Raw genomic sequence first — 24,505 nt, 5'->3', positions numbered from 1 at the left:
TCTCATAGGGCCTTGCACCTTAAGTGAGAGAGAAAATCATTGCTTTTCATATGAAAAGCAAATCTGAAGCTCAGGTAGAAGTGATCAAAATTCTTGGGATGTCAGTTCCTGTTCTGATAAACTATAGACTTACACATAGGCCTATCTTCCCATTTCTGTGTGTTTAAACTAATAAAGGAAATTAAAAGGAGCCAGGGAAATACTATGGTGTTCTGCTGTCTTGAGTAGGGGCCAGACACTGGCATGTTCAGGGATCCCTGTGTGCACATTCTCTGGTTCTCCTAATTAGCTCTCATCACGTGAGAAAGCAAATTGTGTAGTTGGCTTGTTCTTAGGAAGGTGTATTGGGTAGCAAAGCCACCAGAGCCCCTCTGGGAAGGAATTCCTTCTGTATTGTGTTTCTGCTCCAGTACCACATGCATGCACACCCCTTCTCAGAACCCTCTGTGGGCCCCTGCTCTGTCGGTGGTAGAGAGATGGGAGATGCCATCATAACCAGCATCCTTCCTCCACCCACAGGAATGGGAAGTGGCAGCCAGCAGGGGAACACAAGCTTTCCCTTTCCCTGGGATCACTCCTACCCCAGCACACACCATCCAGCCCACTTGGGGCACTGATCTGAGCTCCAGCCTGAGGCCCTGCTGCCCCATATCAAAGACCACTCATGCAGGAGGATGCAGTGTGCATGCTGGCTGACCCTGGTGGCTGGCTGGATCAGATGGTTTATCCTGGGATAATTCCACTGAGATACTCAGGCTCTCTCTGATGGTCTCCAGCCCCAGTTCATCAAACTCTTAGGAAATTGAAATCCATGAGTCATTTCTACACTTACCAGAGTTCTAGAGTCTCGAATTGCGGCCACATTGGCAGTGCTTCCGTCATGACCCCTGAGAGCTCCCTATAGGCACTGACATTGAAAAGCCATCAACAGGCAACACGTGTGCTGCTGAGACCTGATGCCATAACCGCATGACCATGTCAACCACGGCACAGCAATCAAGTAGCCGCCATAGCCCGAGGCATACCCTCAGCAGCACCTCTTCTAAAAATCAAGAGAAAGCTCCTCTCTTTCCTTTCCCTGTGGACACAGGGTCTATGACAGTTAGGGAACCGTAGAGCAGGGGTGCAGGATCTTCATCTGCCTAATTCTCCAGTCTCACATTACAGCTCATCCAGACGGGAAAGGGGGAAGCCATCCGGATCCGGTCCATCCTGCGTTCCCTGGTGCCCACAGAGGACCTCGTCGGGATCATCAGCATCCCCTTGAAACTGCCCTCCCTAAACAAAGGTAGGGGAAGCAGCTCAGGCGGACACTGCCAGTCTCCCAGCCACCTGCACGCCCAAGGGCAGGTGTGTTGCCAGCACAGCATCCCCCAGGCCAGGGGAGTGTGCTACCCTTTACCCTGAGATGAGGTTTCTCCTCCAAGCTTCAGCCTGCTGCACTCTCATCTTCCTGCCTTTGTCAAAACAACTGTCCCTGACGGCCCACAGAGACAGAAGACCCCACCATCCTCGGGACTCTCTGACCCCTTGAAGGAGACTGAGGAAATGGGCCCAATACAAGCTCTCAGCACAGCCTCCTTTGTCTCCTCCCACCACCCTGCCAGATTGCACAGGCAGCTGAGGCAGCCGAGGGGGCCTGACACAAGCTGTCAGCCCCCGAACTACCTGGAGCCTCATGTGTGTGCATCGTAGTTTTTCCTACAATGCCACATGACATCAGTCACTTTATCTTCGCAAAACTTGTACTCCTGCGAAAGTACCGTTTCTCCAAGTCATTCTACCTGCTATGCAGGAATTGAAAAAAAAACAGTGTGATTCCCTGTTGCAGTATTACCAAACTGATATTCCATGAAACACTTCTGTAGCAGATATTAATAGAAATACATACTCGTAAGAGGATTAGGATAAAACAAGTCTGGAAAAGACTGGGGGCTGTATCATATTTTTATAACTTCATGAGGCACAATAAGATTATTATGTCACAGAGAAGTTATGATAAAGAAAATAAATGTTGAACTTAGTGTTTTCCAAACACTCTGTTTCTTGAGCACAAAACACATATTATCCCACAAAAATAATGTTCCTCAGAATCCCAAGCCTATGAGAGATGAAGTCAGCCTCAACCACTTGAGTCCAGCTCCCCCTAGTGGCTTGGGCAGGGCAGGCCAGCAGCTTTGAGTCTGGGTAATCCCTTTTCTTTTGCCTTCTAGAGCCCTACTCTTGCTTCCCCAGGTAAAATGAGGCTCCTGAATAGATGGCCCTAAATACCTATATCTCTTTGGATGACTTAGAAGTCTCACGGATTGCCAGTTCGGTATTTAAACTGCTGCAATGGGGCAGGCATTTGGCCTGGAGATTATGATGCTGGTTAGGATGCCTGCATCCAATATCTGAGTGCCTGGGATCCCATCCTGGCTCTGCTCCTAATTCCATCTTCCTGCTAATGCACACCCTGCAAGACAACAAATGTTGGCTCCAGTATTTGTGTCCTGACACTTATGCGGAATTACCTAGATTAACTTCCCAGCTCCCAGCCCTCAGCATGACCTGGCCCAAACACAGCAGTTACAGACATTTGGAGAGAGAACCAGCAAATGGGGTCTCTGTTTCTCTCGCTCACTATCTCTATCTGTATCTCTCTGTCTCTCTTGCAAATAAACAATTTTTTAGAAAAAAATAGTGTATTATGACTACAATTTGATCATATGAAGACTCTTCCTAATTTTTTATGCAGACAAAATAGGAGAATGGCTTTTTTATCCTCTCTTAAAATCCTATATTTATTCTCCAATCGAGTGGTTTTTATTTTCTTTGAGGCTCTTCACTTCATCTGTGAACCTCTCTATTAAAATAGTAGAATTCTTGAATGACCTGCATTTCATCAAAATCAAATAATAGTTTCCAATACTGAGAATATTCCCTTGATTTTATGCTATTATAATATAATGGCTAAAAGCATAAATTTAACCTGCCCTTGTTAACATTTTTTTCTCACTTTCATATGTCTTTGATCAACAGAGCAATGAGTTCAACCCTGATTTCTGTAATTTGCCCACTTTTGCAGTATAAAGATTCTCACTATAGCAAATTCTACACTAACTACCAATGTGATGTTGCTGAACACAGAGTTGGGAAAAGATAGCACACCCATCATCATATTGTACTTCCAATGTACAAATGCAATTGATGCAAATAACCTCAAGAGTATAGTTTATGATAAAATAAATAGGAAGTTATGAGTTATGAATATTGCTTAACTTTTTAAATAGTCACTAAAATTATAAATTTTAATTTTTCATAACACCCATGTTTAACAACTGCCTCACAAAATTTCTTGAATTTTAGCAATTGACTCTTCTAATCCAGTAAAGGCCAACCCCAGCACAGTGCTATGTTATTCCTATTTTACTCCTGTTACTCATTCAAACTCACCATAGAACAGATAAGCTCTGTGTTGCTTTTTGAGACTGTAGAGATAGAAAAGGGGAAGTGACGTTTTCTGTGTCTTTCAGATGGATCAGTCAGTGAGCCAGATATGGCAGCCAACTTCTGCCCTGACCACAAGGCCCCGATGGTACTGTTCTTGGACCGTGTTTATGGCATTAAGGATCAAACTTTTCTTCTCCACTTGCTGGAGGTTGGGTTTTTACCTGACTTAAGAGCTTCTGCCTCCCTAGATACGGTAAGTGGCTAAAATAAGAACTACTTTTCCCATCATTGTAAAATTAGTAACACTGGACTTAGAAGTAAATATTTTCTACCTACTCACTGCTTATATTTTAGCAGCCTGCTTTAAAGGGTGAGAAAACAAAGATATGGAAGCTCTTTATCTGTTGGGCCAGAGACTTAGATATGGGTACCTTTGACCTCAAATGTTGAATCTAGCTTCCTCAGTTGTAGTTTCTTCATCCTGACAGTATTTGTCGGCAGGGAGGGATGGAATACTCAGTGCGTTGCAGAGTGCTGAGCGGCATCCCTGGCCTCTGTCCCCTAGTTACTAATAACACCCCAGTCTCCACCCCCACAATCTCCAGCTACACCAATTCTAGAGGGCACTAGATGTTCCCTGTGGCAGACAGTCACCCTCAGGGGACTTATGGCTTTTGGAAAGATCCTGGCTGTCAACAACGTAGGCTGCAAACACTCTTCCCATTATCGTTCCTTGGTTTCTATGCCCTGATGATCATGATCCATAACTCAGAAGCAGGATTGTGGCAAAGGTCAGCACAAGAGGCTAAGGGCAATTTAGAAGTTTGGAAATTCAAGGATGAGTAAAGGAACCCAATATCAGCCTTAAGACAGGCGCTCCCAGGAGTTAAAGCCCAATACCACAAGTCAAGACTAAACAGAGAAACAGTGACCTCAAGCTGTAGGCACAGGGAGAGAAGAAAAATTAGAACAGTCTAAAAAAGCATTTGCCAGTTCACAGTTGTTAAGCATCAGTCATAAATTTCTCAAGTGCGCCACCTGCTGTCTAACCGAGGTCGAAGTCAGAGCTCTACTTTTCCGAATAAAAGGTCAGCTTCCCTTTGGTGAGGTCCACCCTTGTGTCATTTATCAGATTGTGAATTGCTCACATGCTCATAAATTAACTGGTAGGGGTCAGAGTGCCACTTTTTCTTGGTAAAGCTGTCATAGAATCCATGAATCCAAGAGGCAGCTTGGCCTATCCTCATAAAATCACAAGAGAGCAATCTGCAAGTCCTCCCAGCAGTTGAGGAAAGAGCTACAAGCATGTGGAGCCCAGCATCTGCACGTGCAGGCATGAAGGGCTGCGGGGCTGAACATGCCGTCGGGAGCCCTAATAGACGTGCAGAATGCTGCTCTGAGGGAAACATGTTGACAGGAGGGTGTGGGATGACTCAGGACCACCCAGCCAGCCTTTGCTTTTTGCTTCGTTTTTGTTGTTGTTTTTTCTTTAAATCTGATATTTTTTCCAATTGGAATGCAGAAGAAAAATAGATCTCCTGACAAGGCAGGAAGTTGTTCACTGTGAAGCATAGACGTGCGTTCTGTGGGAGCTCAGTGCGCAAGCGTGAGCCTTGCTCTGTTGTATGGGAAGATTCAACAGCATCCTGATCCCCTTCCCTAGGTTGCCCTCAGCACCACAGAGTCGGCGCTGGCACTCAACAGGTACATATGCTCTGCCGTGCTCCCGCTGCTTACAAGGTGTGCCCCTCTCTTTGCTGGGACGGAACACTACACCTCTCTGATCGATTCTACACTGCAGACAATATACAGGCTCTCCAAGGGCCGATCCCTCACCAAAGCACAGAGGGACACCATAGAAGAATGTCTGCTTGCCATTTGCAAGTAAGTACCCCTTTCTGGGATTTTGACTTCTCTGGATGCATCCATGTAAACTGAATTTAATTGTGTAACTAAAAACTGGCGATACAGTCCAGGGAAGTGTCCAGGCCTTTGCTGTCCACCAGTTCTCCCTTGAACAGAAGGATGAGCTGTCGTAAAATCAGTTTGCCACAGAACCTTCCAGAGCCTCATCTCAGCCTGTGGGGAAGGGAGAGGTCGCAGTTCAGGCTTTAGCCCTTAGGGTTGGCTGTCTTTCAGGCATGAAGCGTCCAGATTAAGAATGAAGTGTTCAGGTCACAAGTTTGAGCCAGAGACAGATTTTTTTTCCCACCATGTAACATGTAACCTTTATACAGAGGCCTGGCTTTAAGAAGGTGAATCACAATGAACCCCATCCAGGCCTCCCAAGACCTGAGCCAGAGAACAGACTCTCCAGGCACAGTAGAGAGTTACGGACAATCATTTTTAGTCACCCCAAGAGCCGTGGGCCTTAAGGAATCCCCATCAATGTTCGTATCACAAGAAAAGCACCCTTTCAACAGCAGGTCTCGGCAGCAGGCTTTGGACCGCGATCTGCATTGGAAGTTGGTGGTTCAGAATGTCAGCTGCATGTCAGAATCACATAGTGGGCTACTAAGTATCCCAGTGCTCAGGCTGCAAGCCAACCCCAAACTCAAAACCTCTAGGGGAGGGACTCCAGCCTCGACTTGTTGAAGTTTCCCGGCCAAGATTGAGAATCACTGCTTTAAGCTGTCCTGGATAGATCAACAGGCTTCCCTTGAGGGTCCCAATTTTTACTGAGTGAGTTGTTTCCTGATCACCCAAGAGGTGATTCTGCCTCGGGAAACTAGGTTAACAACTTGTCAGTCCTTTTAGGCTCTCAATTGAAAGGCCTTCTCAGCCACGAGATGCCACGGCACACCTGTTAGAACAGACCAAATCCAGAGCACTGACAACACCAAATGCTGGTGCAGGTGTGCACCGGCAGCAACCGTCGCCCATTGCAGCCGCTTTGGGACACAGTTTGGCAGTTCCTTACAAAACGAGAACATACCCTTCCTAGACAACCTTGTGATAGTGCTTCCTGATACTCACCAAAGGAGCTCGAAATTATATCCATGCAAAATCCTGCACACGGGTGTGCATGGCAGCTTTATTCATAATTACCAAAACTTGGGAGCAGCCAAACTGCCCTTGAGTAGGTGAGTGGATAAGCAGACCGTAGTATTTACAGGCAATGGAATATTACGTTATTTTGGAGCTAAACAGAATGGAGCTCTAAAGCCAAGAAAAGACAGGAAGAGACCTTCAATGCATGTGACTAAGTGAAAGGCTGCATGCCATATGAGGCCAGCTGTATGACATTTTGGAAAGGCAAAACTGTGGGTATGGTGAAAAGATTGGTGGTTTCCAGGGGTTATGTGAGGCAGAGGTGAACAGGCTGATGGCAGAAACTTCAGGACAGTGAAAATACCTTGTATAATAACTACAGTGATGAATAGATGTCATCGTGCATCTGTACAAACCCTTGGAATGTACAATTAAATAACATGAGCAAGTCCTCACGTAAGCAATGGGCTCCAGGTGACAGTGGGCTCATCACTCATAACAAGTGTTCCACCCTAGCCTAGATGTTGCTTATGGGTAGGTTAAACATAAGTTGGGAACTCTGTGCCTTCCTGTCAGGGTTACTGTGAACCTAAAACTGCTCTAAAATTGTCCATTAGGAATAACATTTCTTAAGAGAAATCTCTACCTTATGTTTCACAAATAAAAATAGCCCCTGCATTTAAAATGCTTTTTTAACATTAACCCATATCTGTTGTCTTTGTAGTTTTTAAAGACTTATTTTATTTATTTGAAAGGCGGAGTGACTCAGAGATAGAGCAAGAGAGAGGGCACACGAGCTCTTTCATCCACTGATTCACTCCAGAAATGCCTGCAATAGCCTCGGCTGTGCCAAGCCAAAGTCAGAAGCTAGCAACTCCATTCAGGTCTCTAACGTGGATGGCTGGAGCCCAGGCACTAGGGCCACCTCCCACTGCCCTCCCAGGTACACGGAAAGAAGTGGAGAAGCTGGGACTAGAACTGGTTCTCAATATGGGAGGCCAGCATTGCAGGTGGCTGCTTAATCAGCTACACCACATCCAGCCCTCTGTTTCGTTTTGTTTTCTTTTCCTTTTCTTTCCTTTCCTCCCTTCCCTTCTTCCTTCCTATTTTCTTCTTTTATTTGATATTTATGGAAAAGTTTTAAATGAATGACCTCTGCTTACATTAAGAAGCTATAAGATTAAGAAAATTAGAAAGGAAGAAAAAAATAAGAGGGGGAAAATGAGTCAATCAATAAAACCAAAGACTAGATTATTTTAAAAAAAAAGTTTTTAAACTCAGTCTTAGCTGTGTCATTGTGTACTACAATTTGCCTTGGCCAGGGAATGAAGAATGGGATGGGGCCTTAGTCCAGGCCCCCAAAATAAGCTTTCTCCCTGAAGTCCTTTTTTTTTTTTTCAAAGACTTTATTTACTTGAAAGGTAGAGTTACAGACAGAGATAGGGAGGCACAGAGAGAGGTCTTCCATCTGCTGGTTCATTCCCCAAATGGTCACAACAGCCAGAGCTGATCTGAAGCCAGGACCAGGAGCTTCTTCCAGGTCCCCCACATTGGCACAGGGGCCCAAGCACTTGGGCCATCCTCCACTGCTTTCCCAGGCCATAGCAGAGAGCTGGATCAGAAGAGGAGCAGCCAGGACCTCGACCTGCACCCATTAGCTCCACAGGCAATGGCTTAGCCTACTACATGGCAGCACTGGCCTCCTTGAAGTCCCCTTCTACAGTCAGGCCTTAGACACTCACACTACTTCATTCATTTGCAGAGTACTATAACAACTGGCAGAGAATCAAGCTAATTAGAAGGTTTTTGGTCTTAAAGAGAGACACACCTCTAGGATTGTATAGGTCACCTAGATTTTCTACTCTGCCACTTCAAAAGGAGGAGTGACGGCCCCATTATTTGTGTATGGGGGCCTTTACCTTTCTTCTCAGTATCAGCAAAGGGAATAAATAACGAGTTTACACAAAGAGAATGTCTTCCACCAGTGTCAGTTCTGTGGTTGGCTGATCCTGGAGCAGTAGCAGCTGCATATCTTGTTCTACCTTTGGCTAACTTTGAATTTGGTGTGTGTCCTAGGAACCACATTTACCTGCCTCCCAACAGAAGTTATTTCTTAGTAGCAAACTCATGTTAGTGAGACAAATCTGAGCTACAAATACTGTTCAAAAAACCAAACTTTGGGAAATTAGAATTTTACATCACACCAAAAGTGTAGCTCACAGCCCTGTTACTATACTTATAGGGCCTTGCACACCACTTCCCTTACCCACTTAAATTCTACAGATAGCAAACTGATTTTATTTTTTACTGTTTAATAAATCATATATTAATAGTTAGATGTATTTCATTCCTTGATTTTATTCAAGCTAGTCAATCAATCTTAATTGCTAAATAGCTGAATACTAATGTGTAACCTTGAATAATTTTGGATTATAATCACTAAACTTCGAGACAAGGCTAGGTGGTTGCCTGGTAGAGTTTGACTCACCCTGTTCACGCCAGGGCCTTTCATCCCAAGGCCAGCTCTGGGAACAGTGGTGAAGGTGAAAGAGAAGAGTTCTGTTTTCCACATCCACCTGCGCCTGTCCTCCTGGTTGTAGATACCCCTCAGGTTTCTTCCTTCCCATTGTGACAGTTCACGTTACAGTTAGTGACTTTGTTTCCACAACTCCTCCCACATTTATGGGGGAAGCAGCGGGTCATGAAATGAACTTATATGGCAGATGGGGGTGTGTGTACATGCATGTGCACCCACGCTCTTTTCTCTGCGGAGAACACATAGGTTCCACTAGGTTTTAAAAATATTTGGGAACCTAAAAATGAAAGCTATTTCACTGTTGCTTGTTATTCCTTTCTTTGTCTCAAAAAAATGTTTTGTCATTTGAGAGGCATAGAGATACAGAGACAGAGAGAGCTCCTATATGCTGATTCACTCCCCCAAATGTCTGCAATGAATGAGACCGAGTTGGAGCTGGGAACTCAATCCAGGTCTCCAGTGTGGATGACAGGGCCCCAACTACTTGAGCCATCACCACTGCTTCCCAGGGTCTGCATTAGCAGAAAGTGTGAGTGCAGAATCAGGAATCAAACCCAGGCACTGCAGGGTGGGACACGGGCATCTTAATAAACAGCTCAATTGCTTGAACCAAACTCTGCCATTCTCTCTGAAAGTACATTTGCATCAACTACTGAGGCTATCAGTTCTGTAATTCACATGATTTTTTGATTAGTTACTGCATTTACTAGTTACTACATTTAATTAGTTACTGCCTTCTAAAGGAGTTAATTTGAGGGCCAAGGCTTCGCCTAGGGAACAATTCCAATAGTGAGAATGCCCGGACCAGTCGTGGCCTGGAGGGCTGCCCAGTTCCCTCCACAGCACACCAGCAGGTGGCCTCAGGTTCCACCTGTGCATCTGCTCAGTGCCTGCTGCTGCCTTCGCAGAGTTCGACGGGGCCGCCAGTCGTTACAGCGGACAATAAAATTAACCTCATCTCCTTTCTCTTATGTTCTTTGCATGTAACCAGTGAATATATTTTCATTATTCATAGACCCTGAAACATTTATTTTACATAGTGATTGGAATTGAACCTTGGGTATCCCAAGGTTCATTAGCGTATGTCCCTCTTTCTGAATTTCAGCCAAATTAAATTTTAAAGTGTTTTATCATCCCCTGTCATTTGCCACAATCTTGTTTTTGGAGCCAGTTGTCTTGAAACTTGTTCCTAATATGTGCTTTACTGTTGAATGTTTCTTGTGTTCTTTTTCCCTTTTATTATTTTTCCTCCTTTCTTCTTTTGTCCTTTCTGGTTTTTCTTACTCCATGCTACAGTCACCTGAGGCCTTCCATGTTACAGCAACTCCTGCGACGTCTCGTCTTTGACGTGCCACAGCTCAATGATTACTGCAAAATGCCTCTTAAGGTAAACATGATTGTTGTCATGGAAATATGGTCCACAGGAAGCTTGCCATGTAGAACATGATGTCTGCGCAGTTTGGGAAGGAAGCTATTTCATGAATTTCACTTCTTAGGTTGATAGCGAACAAGATACAACACATGAAAACATACAGACCCCTCTTCTACATTCATTAGCTGCTCCAGTGTTCCTTAGTTTCCCCTTGCTACGTATTATTTAGCAGAGGTTAGTAAGAGGACTTGGAGTTTGCACTTGCCTGCCCTAACTATGTTTCCAGAATATTTTCAGTCTCAAAGTTTTGAAGGCCCTGTACTTCTTCACTCAAAGGCGCTAGGATGCCCCTTTTCCATTCCATATCATCTCATGCTATTTTTCTTTGTAACAATCCTCTCTTTTGATTTCCTTTTTCTTTTAATATTTATTTGAAAGGCAGAGCTACAGAGAGGCAGAGAGAGAGAGAGAGAGAGAGAAGGAGAGGGAGAGAAGAGGGGGAGGGGGTCTTCTGTCCGCTGGTTCACTCCCCAGATGGTCACAGTGGCCTGAGCTGAGCTGATCTGAAGCCAGGAGCTTCCTCTAGGTCTCCCACGCAGATGCAGGGGCCCAAAGACTTGGGCCATCTTCTTCTGCTTTCTCAGGCCATAGCAGAGAGCTGGATCAGAAGTGGAGCAGCCAGGACTTGAACCAGTACCCACATGGGATGCCAGCACTGCAGGTGGCAGCTTTACCCGCTATGCCACAGCACTGGCCCCTATACTTTTTCCCCCATTTATTAATGAAAAGATGCAGAACCTATTCCTTATTTTTGCCTAATTCCTGATTTTTCTCATAAATTACAAATATTGCATCCCTTGCTGTGGGAGTATCTGGGCCTGAATGGTGCCAGAATCAACCACGCACCCAAGAGGACAATGTTTTTAGCTTTTACTCCAAGGCTCTTAACTGTATTTGTACATCCCAAAGTATCGACAGTAACCAGCTACACCAGAAAATCCTGCCAAATGATTTTGTGATACAGAGAAACAAAGGTTTGAGACAAGGAGGTAGAGAGTGCCTATCTGCTGGTTCACACCCCAAATACCCTCAATGGGTGGGGGCTGGGCAGGGACTACAGTCAGGACTAGGAAACTCAATCCAGGGTCTCCCACGTAGGTGGCTGCGGCCCAAGTACTTGAGCCATTACTGCTGCCCCCAAGGGTCTCTATTAAGAGAAAGCTGGCACCAGGAATTGAACCCAGGTACTCCAATGCAAGGCACAGGTGTCAACCACTTGGCTGACTGCCCACTCCCAGCCTGGTGATTTTTTAAAATTTTATTATTATTATTATTATTATTTTGCCAGGCAGAGTTAGAGAGAGAGAGAGAGAGAGAGAGAGAGAGAGACAGAGAGAGACAGAGAGAGTGAGTGAGTTATAGACAGTGAGAGACAGAGAGAAAGGTCTTCCTTCCGTTGGTTCACTCCCCTAATGGCTGCTACTGCCGGCGCTGTGCCTATCCGAAGCCAGGAGCCGGGTACTTCCTCCTGGTCTCCCATGCAGGTGCAGGGCCCAAGCACTTGGGCCATCCTCCACTGCACTCCCGGGCCACAGCAGAGAGCTGGACTGGAAGAGGAGCAACTGGGACAGAATCTGGTGCCCCGACCGGGACTAGAACCCGGGGTGCCAGCGCCGCAGGCAGAGGATTAGCCAAGTGAGCCACGGCGCCGGCCCTAGCCTGCTGATTTTAACAGAACATTTCCAAAATGAATCAAGTCAAGATTTCAAGAATTATATTGAGAAAACCAAAAATCCCCGAAAGTGCTGATTAAATCCCCTTTCTCTATGCTAAGCAGAAAAAAACAGTCTGTGTGATCCCAGAGAATCTACAGTCTGTTTTAATCTCGAAACGTACTTTAGCCAACAACCACTGTTTGCACAGCTCAGCTTGGCATTGCTCTGTCTGCAGGCCTCTGCTGTCAGCAGAATGTGGCTCCTAAAAGGGATCATTGATGCCATTCAATAAGCTCACTTCCACCTCTCAGAGCAGTGGGGAGCTTCTTAGCTGTGGCTCTCACCTGCTGAGTTGGCAACATGATTGATGTACTTCTGCCCTCTTCTGGCCGGATGTGAAACTGCTTTAGCACCACTGGGCCGTCAGAGGGCTCTGGAGAGGCAGCAGCCAAGGGGAGTAATCCATGCAGAGAACAACCTTCAGACCACAACCTTCTACCCTCCATCCCCTCCCCATGTCGACGTCCCCAGGATCTTCCAGAGTCCTAAGCAAAGGTCTCAGAAGAAATTCCTCCCACCCCTGACTTCTAAACAGCACCAGGGACTGCTCTCAAAGGGGAGCATTTTCTTGTTTGAAGTAAAAACAGTCCTTTGTTTTCTAGTAATTGCTAGGGGCACAGGAGGAGGCACGAGAATTACCCAGGCAGGTTCCGCTTGGGCTGGAGCTCATTAGGCACAGAGCGGATGGTTCCCAGGGATGTTTGAAGGGCCTTTTCATAGACAACCCAACTGTTGCAAATGCTGGTTTCATCTCATGACCTCTGCAAACTGTCTTTCTCCCCCTGCATGTTTCTGATGCGTGTGGACTTCCTCTCCCGCGTCCGGCTGGTGCAATCCTGTTCTGAACCTCCCAGCTTCTGACCAACCACTTCGAGCAGTGCTGGAAGTATTACTGTCTGCCTTCAGGCTGGGGCAGCTACGGCCTTGCCGTGGAGGAAGAACTGCACCTAACAGAGAAGCTCTTCTGGGGCATCTTCGACTCCCTTTCCCATAAGGTAACGACAGTGTTTCCTGAACAAAACGGGAGCTCGCGGTGATCTGAGCATAGATAATGATGAGCGTCTCTTTAGCTTTACTACATGCAAAGTGCCTCACATGTGTATTCTGCTTGTCCTCACCCCAAACCTCTGAAATAAGAACCATCGTCCTCATTTTGCAGTGAGGACGTCTCACAGCAGGTGACCAACTTGCCAGAGCTACAGAGCTGTGTGAGAGCAACCACCGAAGTCAGTTACAAAGTCATGTCCTGACTCTAGGCTTGATGACTAACCTCACCCACCGTTCTCCTCCACCTGACCTGGCATGGCTCTGTCAGCCTTCACCAGGCTCAAGCCATGAGCAAAAGGCCTGGCACCTGCTCTGAGGTTGGGGCATACTCTGGGAAGGCTCTTCACCCATACCCATTTGGGGAGGAAGTCGAGTGAGATTTTTTTCAAAGGACTTATTGTACTTATTTGAAAGACAGAGAGGGCGAGTGACAGAAAGATCTTCCATCCACTGATCCACTTTCCAGATGGCCATGATGGTCAGGACTGAAGTCAGGCCAAAGCCAGGAGCCCAGAACTTCATTCAGGTCTCCCACATGGATGGCAGGGGCCCAACTACTTGAACCATGCTCCACTGCCTTCCCAGGTGCATTAGCAGGGAGCTGGATCAGAAACAGAACAGCCAGGACTTGAACCAGCTCTCCGATGTGGGATGCCAGCACTGCAGTCAGTGGCTTAACCCACTGCACCACAACACCAGCCCCAAGTGAGATCAAAACAACTGACTGAAATAGAGCTCCAGCTCTCAGACTTTGCTGCGTTTCCCTTGACGCTGTTTATTTTAGATCTGTGAAGTCACCAGCTGTGAAGGTGAATGTGAATAGATCTGGCTTTCTTAGAGAAGTCAAGAGCATTTGTCTAGCTTTTTTGTGTGCACTTTAAAAAATGGTCTTTACCCTTATTCCCTTGGTCTAGTGTAAGTGGAAAAGAATTGTCCCTAACTCCACATGATTTGGCAGATATTCATTCCTGACCAGATTCAAGAGAGAGGATGTGACAGCAACACACGTGCAGTCTGCTGATAACATCGGCTGATGACCCACCGCAGTTCACTTCTGAGCTTTCTAAGCCCTCCCTCCCGGTCAGAGGTTGGGTCAGTTTCTGTAACTGCCCTTCGCAGACACGTTGATAGATTTTTCTGGCTTGATGAGAACTACTTTAGCCCTTAGAGAGTATTGAAATTAACTATTTGGGAGATGTTATGATTTAAACCTTGGTTTAAGGCTTTCCTTCTTAAAGCAAATGGAGTCTTGAGGGCTTACAGATCTTCATTTATCTTCCAAGGAGAGAGAATTAAAAGGCTGACACATCCTCCGTTTTGGTTAAACTGCATAAATGCATGTATTTGATTTTTATTTGCAGCTGACTCTTGAATGATTCTACCTGATGGCCTTGGTTCTGGTTTCTCTACTAACGTAGTCTTTGTCTTTCCGGACAGAAATACGACCCTGATCTTTTCCGCATGTCCCTGCCTTGTCTCAGTGCTATAGCCGGGGCATTGCCACCAGATTATTTAGATACCAGAATCACAGCCACGCTGGAGAAACAGGTCTCAGTGGATGCAGATGGCAACTTCGACCCCAAACCTATCAACACCATAAAGTGAGTCCAGAATCATCTCTAGGCTGGTCCTCTATTTTGTCCCATAGCCGATGTTTCTGTTTCAGAAGGTAGCAAGAAATTTAAACGTTTTATTTCTGTCCTGCCAACACTGTTCATCTTTCCCCTTGATTCGACAAATCACATCACACTCAAGGTTTATTCACCCACATCTGATTATATGAGGGGTTTGCAAAAAGTTCTTGGAAAATGTATGTTACGAAAAAACTGTGCATGAATTTCAAAAAAATGCAGTAAAATAAACCTTTATTTACATTCCATCTTCCATTCTGAAGTCCCCTTATAGATCATGTTATTACATTCTGGACATTTCTTTGGATGGTAGGATTGATTTTTTAAATTATAAGACAAAGATGCTTCCTCAGGTCACAGTTTATGGAACCATCCTGACAAATGATGCAACTAATTTATTAATGAGTTTTTTTTAACAAAGTCTTTGTTCTTTGTGAATTAGACCAGATATAATAGCATCATACATTGAAACAGCCCCATAAATAATATTCTGCTAAGCTGCAGCCAGAACTCCAGTGTGATGGCAAAATAGGATGGCGTCCTTGTTGGAGAGGCTGGACCTGCTCTTTGCCATGCTAAGGGTTGCTGGAACTATGGCTCCAACAGCACCTTTTAATTACTGTTTGATTTCTCTGAAATTCCTCAATGCTATAGAGTAAGCCATGGAGGTGTGTTTAAATTATCCTTTGGGAAAAAATATCACTCCGTTTTGCTTTGTATAAGTTTCACACCAGTTGTGAATATGTGTTGAGGTATACAGTCTTCATCCCCAGCAGTATTCTACATGAAGATCTCCAAAACTGCTGCAGAATGAGCAGGAAAAATAAAACTGACCCTATCTAAACCTCTAGGACTTTTGTTTGGTGTCAGTAGTTCTTAAATGAGAGCCTAAACCCTTTGTGGGCTCTCAAGTTTGGTAACATAAAATTCATCTCTGGAAAATTAAGTACACATTCCATCAGATGAAGCCTTGAACTAAGGGAATGGTGGGAAGAAGAATTGAACCTGCTATAAAGAAAAAAAAAAGGGACATGGTAAAACACCAAGCTGGCATCAAAGAGAAGGCAGGTGTTGACTATGGAGAACTTTGTCTGATAGTTAAGTGTGCCAAAGGAAGAGAAAGCAAATGGCATAATAAGGTAGATGCCTTTATAAACACTGAGACAACAGTCTACTCCAGAGATTGTATGCTAATGATGAGTGGTTGTATGTTATTTTGAGAGTCCCGATTCCTTCAAATATACCTCTGACATCAATGTGGTTCTTTGGGTATCATGAGAAATGAAGTCTAACCCTGGATAACTTAAGGAGAAAAGTACTTTATTGCCAGAATATGGGATCATTATCAAAACCTAATGAGAGGCTGATTAAACTCAGCAAGGACAGGCACCATGGAAGAACTGGCCCCAAGGCACAGTGACCAAATGAGAATTCCCCATTGGGTGAAGCATCTTGTAACGTTTGCTACCCTTCTGTTGCCCAACTCAGCTCACCATGCCAACTCAGATTCCACAGAGAGGGAGTCTGCTTTGCCTGGTTATCTGTCATTGGTAACAGTTCACATAACACCACGTGCAACCCAAGAAGACTTGCAATGCAAAGGGAAATGGAGTTACTGTTAACAACAGGAGGGAGGGTCAAGAGCAACAGGGAAGCAGAAATGACAGATTCCTACTTTACTTCCAAAATTCTGGTATTTAACCATGAGCTACTAAACCCAAAAAGGTAGACAACCATTATTTTATAGTATATCATCCTGTAGCTACCGTTTCTACCATTCCCAGATCAGAGCAGTAGGCTGACAGGCCAGTTTCTTTGGATGAAGAGGTCCTCACTATCTAACCTGGACAGGTCTGGTCCAAGAGCCAGAGTGCTTCAACAGGAGCCAAAGAGATGCTGGAGCAGCTGGAGGGAGTCCACCTCTGCAGAGACATTCTGTGATGAGACGTGGCTGTATGGCTGAGACCTCACCCTGCAGTGCCATTTCTGCTCAGCAGTATCACTACTATGGTTTGCTGTCGCTTCAGCTTTGGGGTTAGCCAGTGATGAAATCCGACTTTTGACAGGCAGTTGTTCATTCCAGCTATCGTCTACCATATCTGGATAAAGCACTTAGAGGAGTTGTAAATTTTTTTTCTCATTTCAGTTTTTCCTTGCCTGAAAAATTGGAATACATTGTCACCAAGTATGCTGAGCATTCACATGATAAATGGGCCTGTGAAAAGGTAGGGATTATCATCCAATTGACAACTGTCAAGGAGAAGAAACAGCTCAAGAACATTAAAGGGTCCACTGCTGGAAATCTGCCTGATTTGTCTAAGTGACAGCTCACCATGCCGAGAACATTCATTATTTCCTGGCAGCAATTTCCCAGGGTTGGTGGAGGTCAGACAAATAGGCAGAGGCAGCTGCTAGTGCTGTTTCTGTATTTCTCAAGAAAATGATCAGTCTGGAAGTGTTAACTTCTTTTTTAACATTGTATTTCCTGGAGTTTGTGCCCAAGCACATAATGGTGTGTGTTTGACATAAATGCTTAATGGGAATGGGGAAGCTTTTATTTATTTTTTTCTTTGAATAACACATTGGAAAGGAGGAAATGACATTGAAAGCTTTGCCTTTTTTCTAGGAAGTTGAATTTTACTCTAGGGAAGACACACAAGTGTCTTCCTACGGTAGGCAGCAGTAGAACTTCCAGACACTCCCTTGTTAATAAGCCTGTCCATCTGGTGTTTAAAATTCCTCACCACATGAGGTCAAGCTGCTTAATAAGTTTAATTGCTATGTCAGCCCTTTAAGGCTGGCAGGCATCAGGGTAAGACTGTGCCAAAGATATCCAGGATTTCTGTGGACAGCCAGTTAAGGACCAGGGCCATTGCTCAGCTGCAGCAGTGGGTCTAGCTCCACGGCAAAACCATAGACAACCACATCCATGGAATACTGCCATGTCCTCACATAGGGTGCACCTTGAACATCATATTGATCTGGGCTCCACTCATGTTTTTAAAGCCCTGTTTGGGACTGGTGATATCAGCATCCATTGTAACTGTGGTTTGGGCTCAGACCTCATAGGTATAGAGCAAGGATGGGAAAACCTATTCTGCAGAGGGTCAGATAATAAACATTGGAAGCTGTGGACCACACGGCCTTAACTGGAATTAGTCACCTCTGCCATTGTAGCACAAAATTAGCCATTGACAAAACAAATAAAATGATACCTGTGTTCTAATAAAACTATTTACAAAATAAAAAGGCAATCAAGTGAACTTGGCCCAAAGGCCATAGTTTACAGAACCTTGCTCTAGAGTTTCTATGTTTTCTAAGAATTCTTTCTATGTGGTTGTTTGGCCAACCCATGAATTAGGGAGAAGAAATAGCTCCATGAATCCATAATAATATCCAATCTATTACTGAACCACATGGGTTTCACCTCCTGAGTCTCCCTTGAATTTCTCTGTTCTCTCCATCCCCACGGCACGACTTTAGTCCAAGCTGCTGTCATCTTTCACCAGAATGATTGTGATAACTTCCTTGTTGGTCTACCCATTTGCATTTTTCTTCACACCACAAGCAAGTGATGATTTCAGAATGCACATTAAGACATATGTTATCACTGCTTGTCCAGTCCTTCTCCTTGTTAAATTCCTTTAGCAACTTCTGACTATTCTCGACATAAAGGTCCAAATCCTTAACAGGGCCTGGTGAGTGCTGGCTAATCTGACCTCTGCTACCATCTCTCCCACATGCCCATCTCTTACACTCTACACACATGTGTGAAAGCTTCCTCCATCGGCGCCAGCTGCCCTCTGCAGTCAGACAGGTGCACACACCATTCCACAGCTCATCTTTCAAGTAGCCACTCATGCGTCAACTCCTAGTATGGTGCTGTCCCAGATCTGGGCCCTCTTAGCACCTCATTCTCAAGGGCAGGGGGACATTTAGAGTAGTAAACTTCCAGGTTCAGATATGTTGACAGGCGCCTATGGAATATCCAAGTGGGGCTTAAGTAGATTTGGGAATTGGGAGAGCACGCTAGCCTAGAAAGATGGATTTAACATTAGGCACTTATCAGTGGTAAAATTTTTATTCTTTCTGGGGCTGGCACGCAAGAGGGCAAACCAAACACTCCCTGTGTGCAGCAGGCAGGAGGCCTTTCAGCCCTGTCTTACACTCCTCCTGGGTGTGCCACACTGACCTAAGAAGCATTGTTCTCAGGGTCCTTCCACACATCCTTCTCCTTAAGTGGGCCTGAAACACAAGCAAAACAGTGGAGAGGACAGCAACTGACACAAGAAGGAATAAAGGGGCAGAGTTCAAGATTCAGGAGGCGAAGAGCCTGATGACCTTAAAGGATCAATTACCAGGGATTTCCAAGCCCTGTCACCGTCCATTATTCCATTCATGCAGTGAAAATAGAAGCAGGAATTTGGGTCAGATAGCAGGACTCTTCGAGTGCCAAGGTCGTTTAAACTGAGAACCTTTCTGCAGAGCCAGAGCGGATGGAAATACGGAATTTCCCTGGATGAAAACGTGAAGACCCACCCGCTGATCAGGCCTTTCAAGACCCTGACGGAGAAGGTAAGAAACGGGCCTCTGCTGACGCTCTGTGCAGCCTTTGGTTTCGTTCCCAGGGAATCCTATCAGAAGCTCAGAGGAGCACAGAGCGCACGCACTCTCAATTTCCTTAGAGACTTTCTAGGACTCCCCAAACTGCTCACACACTTGCCGGTGGGCAGTAGCCCCAGGACCAGTTTACAAGTTCCCAGCCTTGTGTTCCATTCTTTGGCTCTGAGAGCCCATTGGTGGAAGAAGCACTGTGCTGCACTCACAGGCTAGGCGGAAATACTTGTAGTTCTACAAACTGAGCTAGATGGTTGAGGCAGGGTGAGGGGCAGGAGCAGTGAATTGCTGGAGAAGATTCAGACAGAAATGGTTTCTGAGACAGGAACAGAGTCCCCGAGGAAATAGGCACAGGTCTGCTTTTTGTAAATTAAGAAATGTGGTTCAACTCGATACTGAATTCCCATCCTACAGTCAGTTCAAGAGTTCTTTGCATACTTTAGGCCCAGTGTCCTGTGTTAAGGGCAGCCTGTGTGTCTCTGTACACACACTGACCCTCTAGGGACTTGTGCATAGATCAGAAGAGAGCCTGAACCCAAAGCACTGTGTGTTTCTCAAGCTCAAATGAGTAGAGCAGCCTCAGCTGATGTATACAGAGGGAGAAGCGAGGACTCGGAGTCCCTTCACTGCCCTGGTCTCAGCCCATAGTGTGTTGCCGGTGCCTGGGGAGCCTGCAGACTTGGCTTTCACTGGTTTTCAGGGTGCCCCAAGCACCAAAGTTTGGGTGTTTGAAGCCACTTCAGCAGTGGCATCAAAGGGTAAACTCACCTCTACACAAGACATTTCTATTTCTGGTGGTAGAATTTGAACCACACTTCTTATTTTTTATTACATTATGATATCTTCTCCAGATGATATCATAAATGAAATAATTACAGAAAAAGAGCTTTGTGCAAATGCATTTTGACAATATCCTGTCTTAAGCAGCTGCTAGGGCTTGAGGGCCATTCTCCTATTGTTGATTCCTCTTTATCCATAAAACGTGGATCTTGTCCATAATATCTGATACATTCCTTTGAAGACCAAGAGACTGTGGGATCTTATAAAACATCAGGAAGCCTAATTATGTGATTCAGGTGAGATGCTGCCAAGTGTGGTCTGACCTGGTGAGAGAGAGGGCCAGAGCTTTCTATATTTCTAGTACCTTGTCCACACTGGGATCCAACTACCATGGGGAGACAGGCCAGTCAGAATGTTCGGGTGTGTTCTGCAAAGCTCATCTGTTCCAACTGTCTTCCAGGAGAAAGAAATTTATCGGTGGCCTGCCAGGGAGTCCCTGAAAACCATGCTGGCTGTGGGCTGGACCGTGGAGAGGACCAAAGAGGGTGAAGCCTTGGTTCAGCTGCGGGAAAATGAGAAACTTCGAAGTGTGTCCCAGACCAGCCAGGTATGACGGCCACATGCCAAGCCCAGGGTGGGCCCACAGAGCCCACAGGGAATCTGGGGATCATCTCCCTGAGGCACCGGGGGTGGCAACGCCTAAGATGAGCCCTGGGGGTTTGTCGGGACTGAAGCTGGGGCCGCTGATAAGAAGAAGGAAAGCAGTGGCACCCCCGTGACCCTTGCTCCACTTTCCTAGGGTAACAGCTACAACCCTGCTCCCCTCGACCTCTCAAACGTTGTGCTCTCCAGAGAACTCCAGGTCAGTGGTGATGCCTTCACAACAGCAGAGCCCCTCCAGGTCAGGGCATAGTACTTGCCATGGAGTTCAGGGGGGAAGGAATGCCCAGAACATGTCACCTGTAGACCATCCAAACACAAGAGGGCCCCCACCTTGCAGAGACCATGGGAAGTCTCAGCAGAATTAGTCATTCATCTGAGGAGAGGCTGGGCACTTTGTCTAAGGAAGGAATAAGGGGTGCTGGCTCAGGAAGAGGAAGGGCAGCCAACAAACTGCTCTATCAAAACTCCAGCAGTTAAGACAAAACCCTGGAAATTCGACCCCTGAGTTGAGATGTTTGCCCGGTCCTTGTGAGTCCCCCATATGTCCTTGGGGTTTATAATGACAGCCTGCATGTCCCATAATGGATTTGTTCGAGTTCTTCCTGACAGCACAGATAAGCAGTTGTTGCAGGACAAAGTGACATAAAACCAGGGGGGTGGAACTAAAGGCCCTAAGCTGCCTCCCTCTTCTCCTCTCTTACACACAGTGCTAGCTGTGGCCTGCCCCAGCCTGGTGCACTGGGAGTCCATCCATCCAATCCCTAGGGCCTTCTAGAAAGTATCTCCCGAAAATACACCCTTCCTAGTAGGTCACTGTTTCATGAACCTTATACAGATTAATTCTGTTGGGGAAATGTCATGTACCAGAGTTTGCTCTAAGATGTGGATATTTGGAGTTTGGTAAACTAAAGGCTTTCAGGAATTCTAGACTTTGCTTGACCAACACTCACAGCTCCCTGTCTCAGGTCAAGAGAATGATACTGAACTCCTATGAAGAATAAAGGGCTGCCAGCCTTAGTTCCCACTGGGAATGTGTGCTTCTGATAAACGCATCAAGCTTCCAGGATAATAAGTTACAAGGGAAGGATGGAATTAGAAATAGTTGTCTGTGTGTATGGGAAGTCAGAAAACTAATGAGGTGCATAAGCACAGACTAATTAATGATGGGAGGCTCTCAGCAGTGATGCTGTTAGCATTCCGCGATGCTCTGTTCCCGAGACTTCCTGAAATAGCCTGGCAGATCGTAAGCTGTTCTTGCCTGCTTTCTCTTTGACTGGTGTTTCCTTGGTGGGACGTAGGGGATGGTGGAGGTCGTGGCTGAGAACTATCACAATATCTGGGCCAAGAAGAAGAAGCTGGAGCTGGAGAGCAAAGGTGAGCCTGGTCCACAACGTCCCCTGGAAGAGGGGGAGCTGGGGGCGGGTGTGTTCTCCCAGGGATGTAATGAAAGAGGCAGACTCGTTGTCATCTCGCCCCTTACTGACTCCAGGTGGCGGCAGTCATCCTCTTCTGGTGCCATATGACACCTTAACTGCCAAGGAAAAGTTCAGAGACCGAGAGAAGGCACAGGACCTGTTCAAATTCCTGCAAGTGAATGGTGTTATAGTTTCTAGGTAAGTCATTTTCCACAGAAGTTAGTGGGTCAGGAATGTGCATGTATTTAATTAGCTGCCTACAAAACCCATCAGATTAAGGATAGAAGTTGAGTCTTTTGAGATGAGTTAAAAGCAATACAGGCACTCATTCACAGATCTGGAGCTAGGGGACAAGTCCTTTGCTTTGTACAGTGTTCCAGTAATTGGAGTCATAAACCACAAACCTAGTACATCTCAAAGCTTTGGAATTTGGGCTTCTTTAAAGAGCACTAAGAATTTTGAGGCACATGTAAAAACAAAGTATAATATTCTAAATATTTTTAAGTTTTCTTCTGTTTTACAGTTGTCTCATACATGCCTAATTCAAAAACTATACATTTGGAAGCTTGTAGTTATAGGTCTTTAAAAAATATGCAATTTAATTTCATGGAATCAACAGTTCTCTGCATACTTTTATTATTTAATATGATCTTTTATTAAATTACCTAACAGTAGCAAGTATACTTGATGCAAACAGTCTTTGAACAAAAGGAATTGATTCTTATGAAGATGCAGTTCTATGGGGGGAGATTAAATGCATGGTGCCTTCCTAAACAGATGTAAGCCAAAATTATCTAGAGGAATGTTTTATATGAGGGTGACCTTGGCTTCTTAAGTCAAAGGGAGAATCTGTTTCGCACTGGTCAGATGTTAGCAGTGGGCTATGCTGTGTAGGTTCCCGCTCGCTGAGCCCTTTGTAGAATGAAAAACAAGGTAGTATTCCTATTCTGATGTTGCCTTTCCTCCCTAAAGAAAATGTTTGCTAGGCAAGCTGTTCATTCTTCTTTTAGTTTCCTACAGAATTTTGCCATTGAATGTCAAAAAATAAAAATAAAATTCCATATAAATATATCTATTGTATCTCATATGAAAAAATAACGAAAGTCATTTGCCGTACTGTTGAGCTGGAAAGGTCAGACAGCAGGAGACAGCCTCCGGGGAGGCATTCAAGAAAGGCTCCCAGCGTCATTTTGATCCTGTTCTTAACACCAGGATGAGTGTGTAGTAAGATTTGCTGATAAATAACTTGCTCATGGAAATGGAGAATTCTCCTTTACTGTAACTAAAGAGGAATTCATGGAGGGTAATAAAGGAGAAAGATGATTGTATTCTGCAACCATATCCTGAATAGCTGCCTACCATGTACCAGACTCTGTGATAGGCATGTGAATGTCACCACTCGAGGTCCCTGTCACCAAAGAGAACCTCTGAGGTCCTCCCACCCCTGCCTCAGATCTGCTACATCTTCAGCTTCCCCATCGCTGGATGGCAACCATTCTTCAGTTGCTCAAGCCTGACTCTTCTTTTTTTGCCAACCCACATGCAATCCTTCAGGAAATCCTGATGGTTTTACCTGTAGAATGTACCCAGAGTCTGACCATTTCTCGCCATCATTGTTGAGATAGCCTCCCTCCCAGGCTGCCTGCTTATACCTTTGCCCACCACGGTCAATTTTAAACATAACAGCCAGAGTGATTCTGTTAGAATGTAGGTCATAGCATGTCATTACTCTAATCAAAGCTTCCAGTAGTTGCCTATATCACTCAGAGCAAGGATAAAATTTTAGAGATGGGCTACACTGCCCACCTTTCATCCCTCTGACTGGTCACTTCCATTCCACCCCCATTGGCCTCTGTTCCATATTCTTTCCACTCAGCATGCAAGAGCCTGTTCTCTATGCCTAGAAAGCTCTTTTCCCGGATGTCCATATAGCTAACCTCCTTCAAACCTTTACTCTAGTGTAGTTTCCAATGAGACCAACCCTGCCTACACTATTTTAACACTACAATCTGCAAAACCTGCCTCCTCTAATCCCAAGCCTTTTCATCCTGCTTTAATTTTTCTTTCTTTCCATAAAACTTGCTTCTAGCATTCCATATAATTTCTATGTTATTTATAAAATATGTAAATGGTTTAACATTCTGTATAATGCTAACATGTAAATTCCATAAAAGTAAAGATTTTTGTGTTCCCCTCTGATTTATCTCCATCTCAGTATTTATTGAATGAATGATAAAGATTTTACT

The 24,505-nt window shown here is 45.1% G+C and overlaps 1 protein-coding gene across 13 annotated transcripts in view; it reads left to right on the top strand.

Annotated features, from left to right (window-relative positions):
- Nucleotides 1–24,505, top strand: part of RYR3 (ryanodine receptor 3) — a 582,715-nt gene that overhangs the window by 434,797 nt on the left and 123,413 nt on the right. For all 13 annotated transcript variants that reach the window (XR_016217200.1, XM_089309149.1, XM_070053265.2 and 10 more), the window contains 12 exon segments: nt 1,168–1,288; nt 3,516–3,685; nt 5,096–5,316; nt 10,256–10,346; nt 12,961–13,101; nt 14,591–14,754; nt 16,931–17,009; nt 19,270–19,359; nt 20,642–20,788; nt 20,981–21,043; nt 22,143–22,218; nt 22,334–22,457. Coding sequence is in view for 12 of the 13 variants with exons in the window: in XM_089309149.1 (XP_089165275.1) it covers nt 1,168–1,288; nt 3,516–3,685; nt 5,096–5,316; nt 10,256–10,346; nt 12,961–13,101; nt 14,591–14,754; nt 16,931–17,009; nt 19,270–19,359; nt 20,642–20,788; nt 20,981–21,043; nt 22,143–22,218; nt 22,334–22,457 (1,487 nt within the window). In the remaining variant the exon portion in view is untranslated.

The sequence above is a fragment of the Oryctolagus cuniculus genome, chromosome 12, assembly GCF_051225735.1.
Source record: "Oryctolagus cuniculus isolate XC-2025 breed Fujian yellow rabbit chromosome 12, ASM5122573v1, whole genome shotgun sequence".
NCBI lineage: Eukaryota > Metazoa > Chordata > Mammalia > Lagomorpha > Leporidae > Oryctolagus > Oryctolagus cuniculus.
This window is presented reverse-complemented; position numbering and strand designations above follow the sequence as displayed.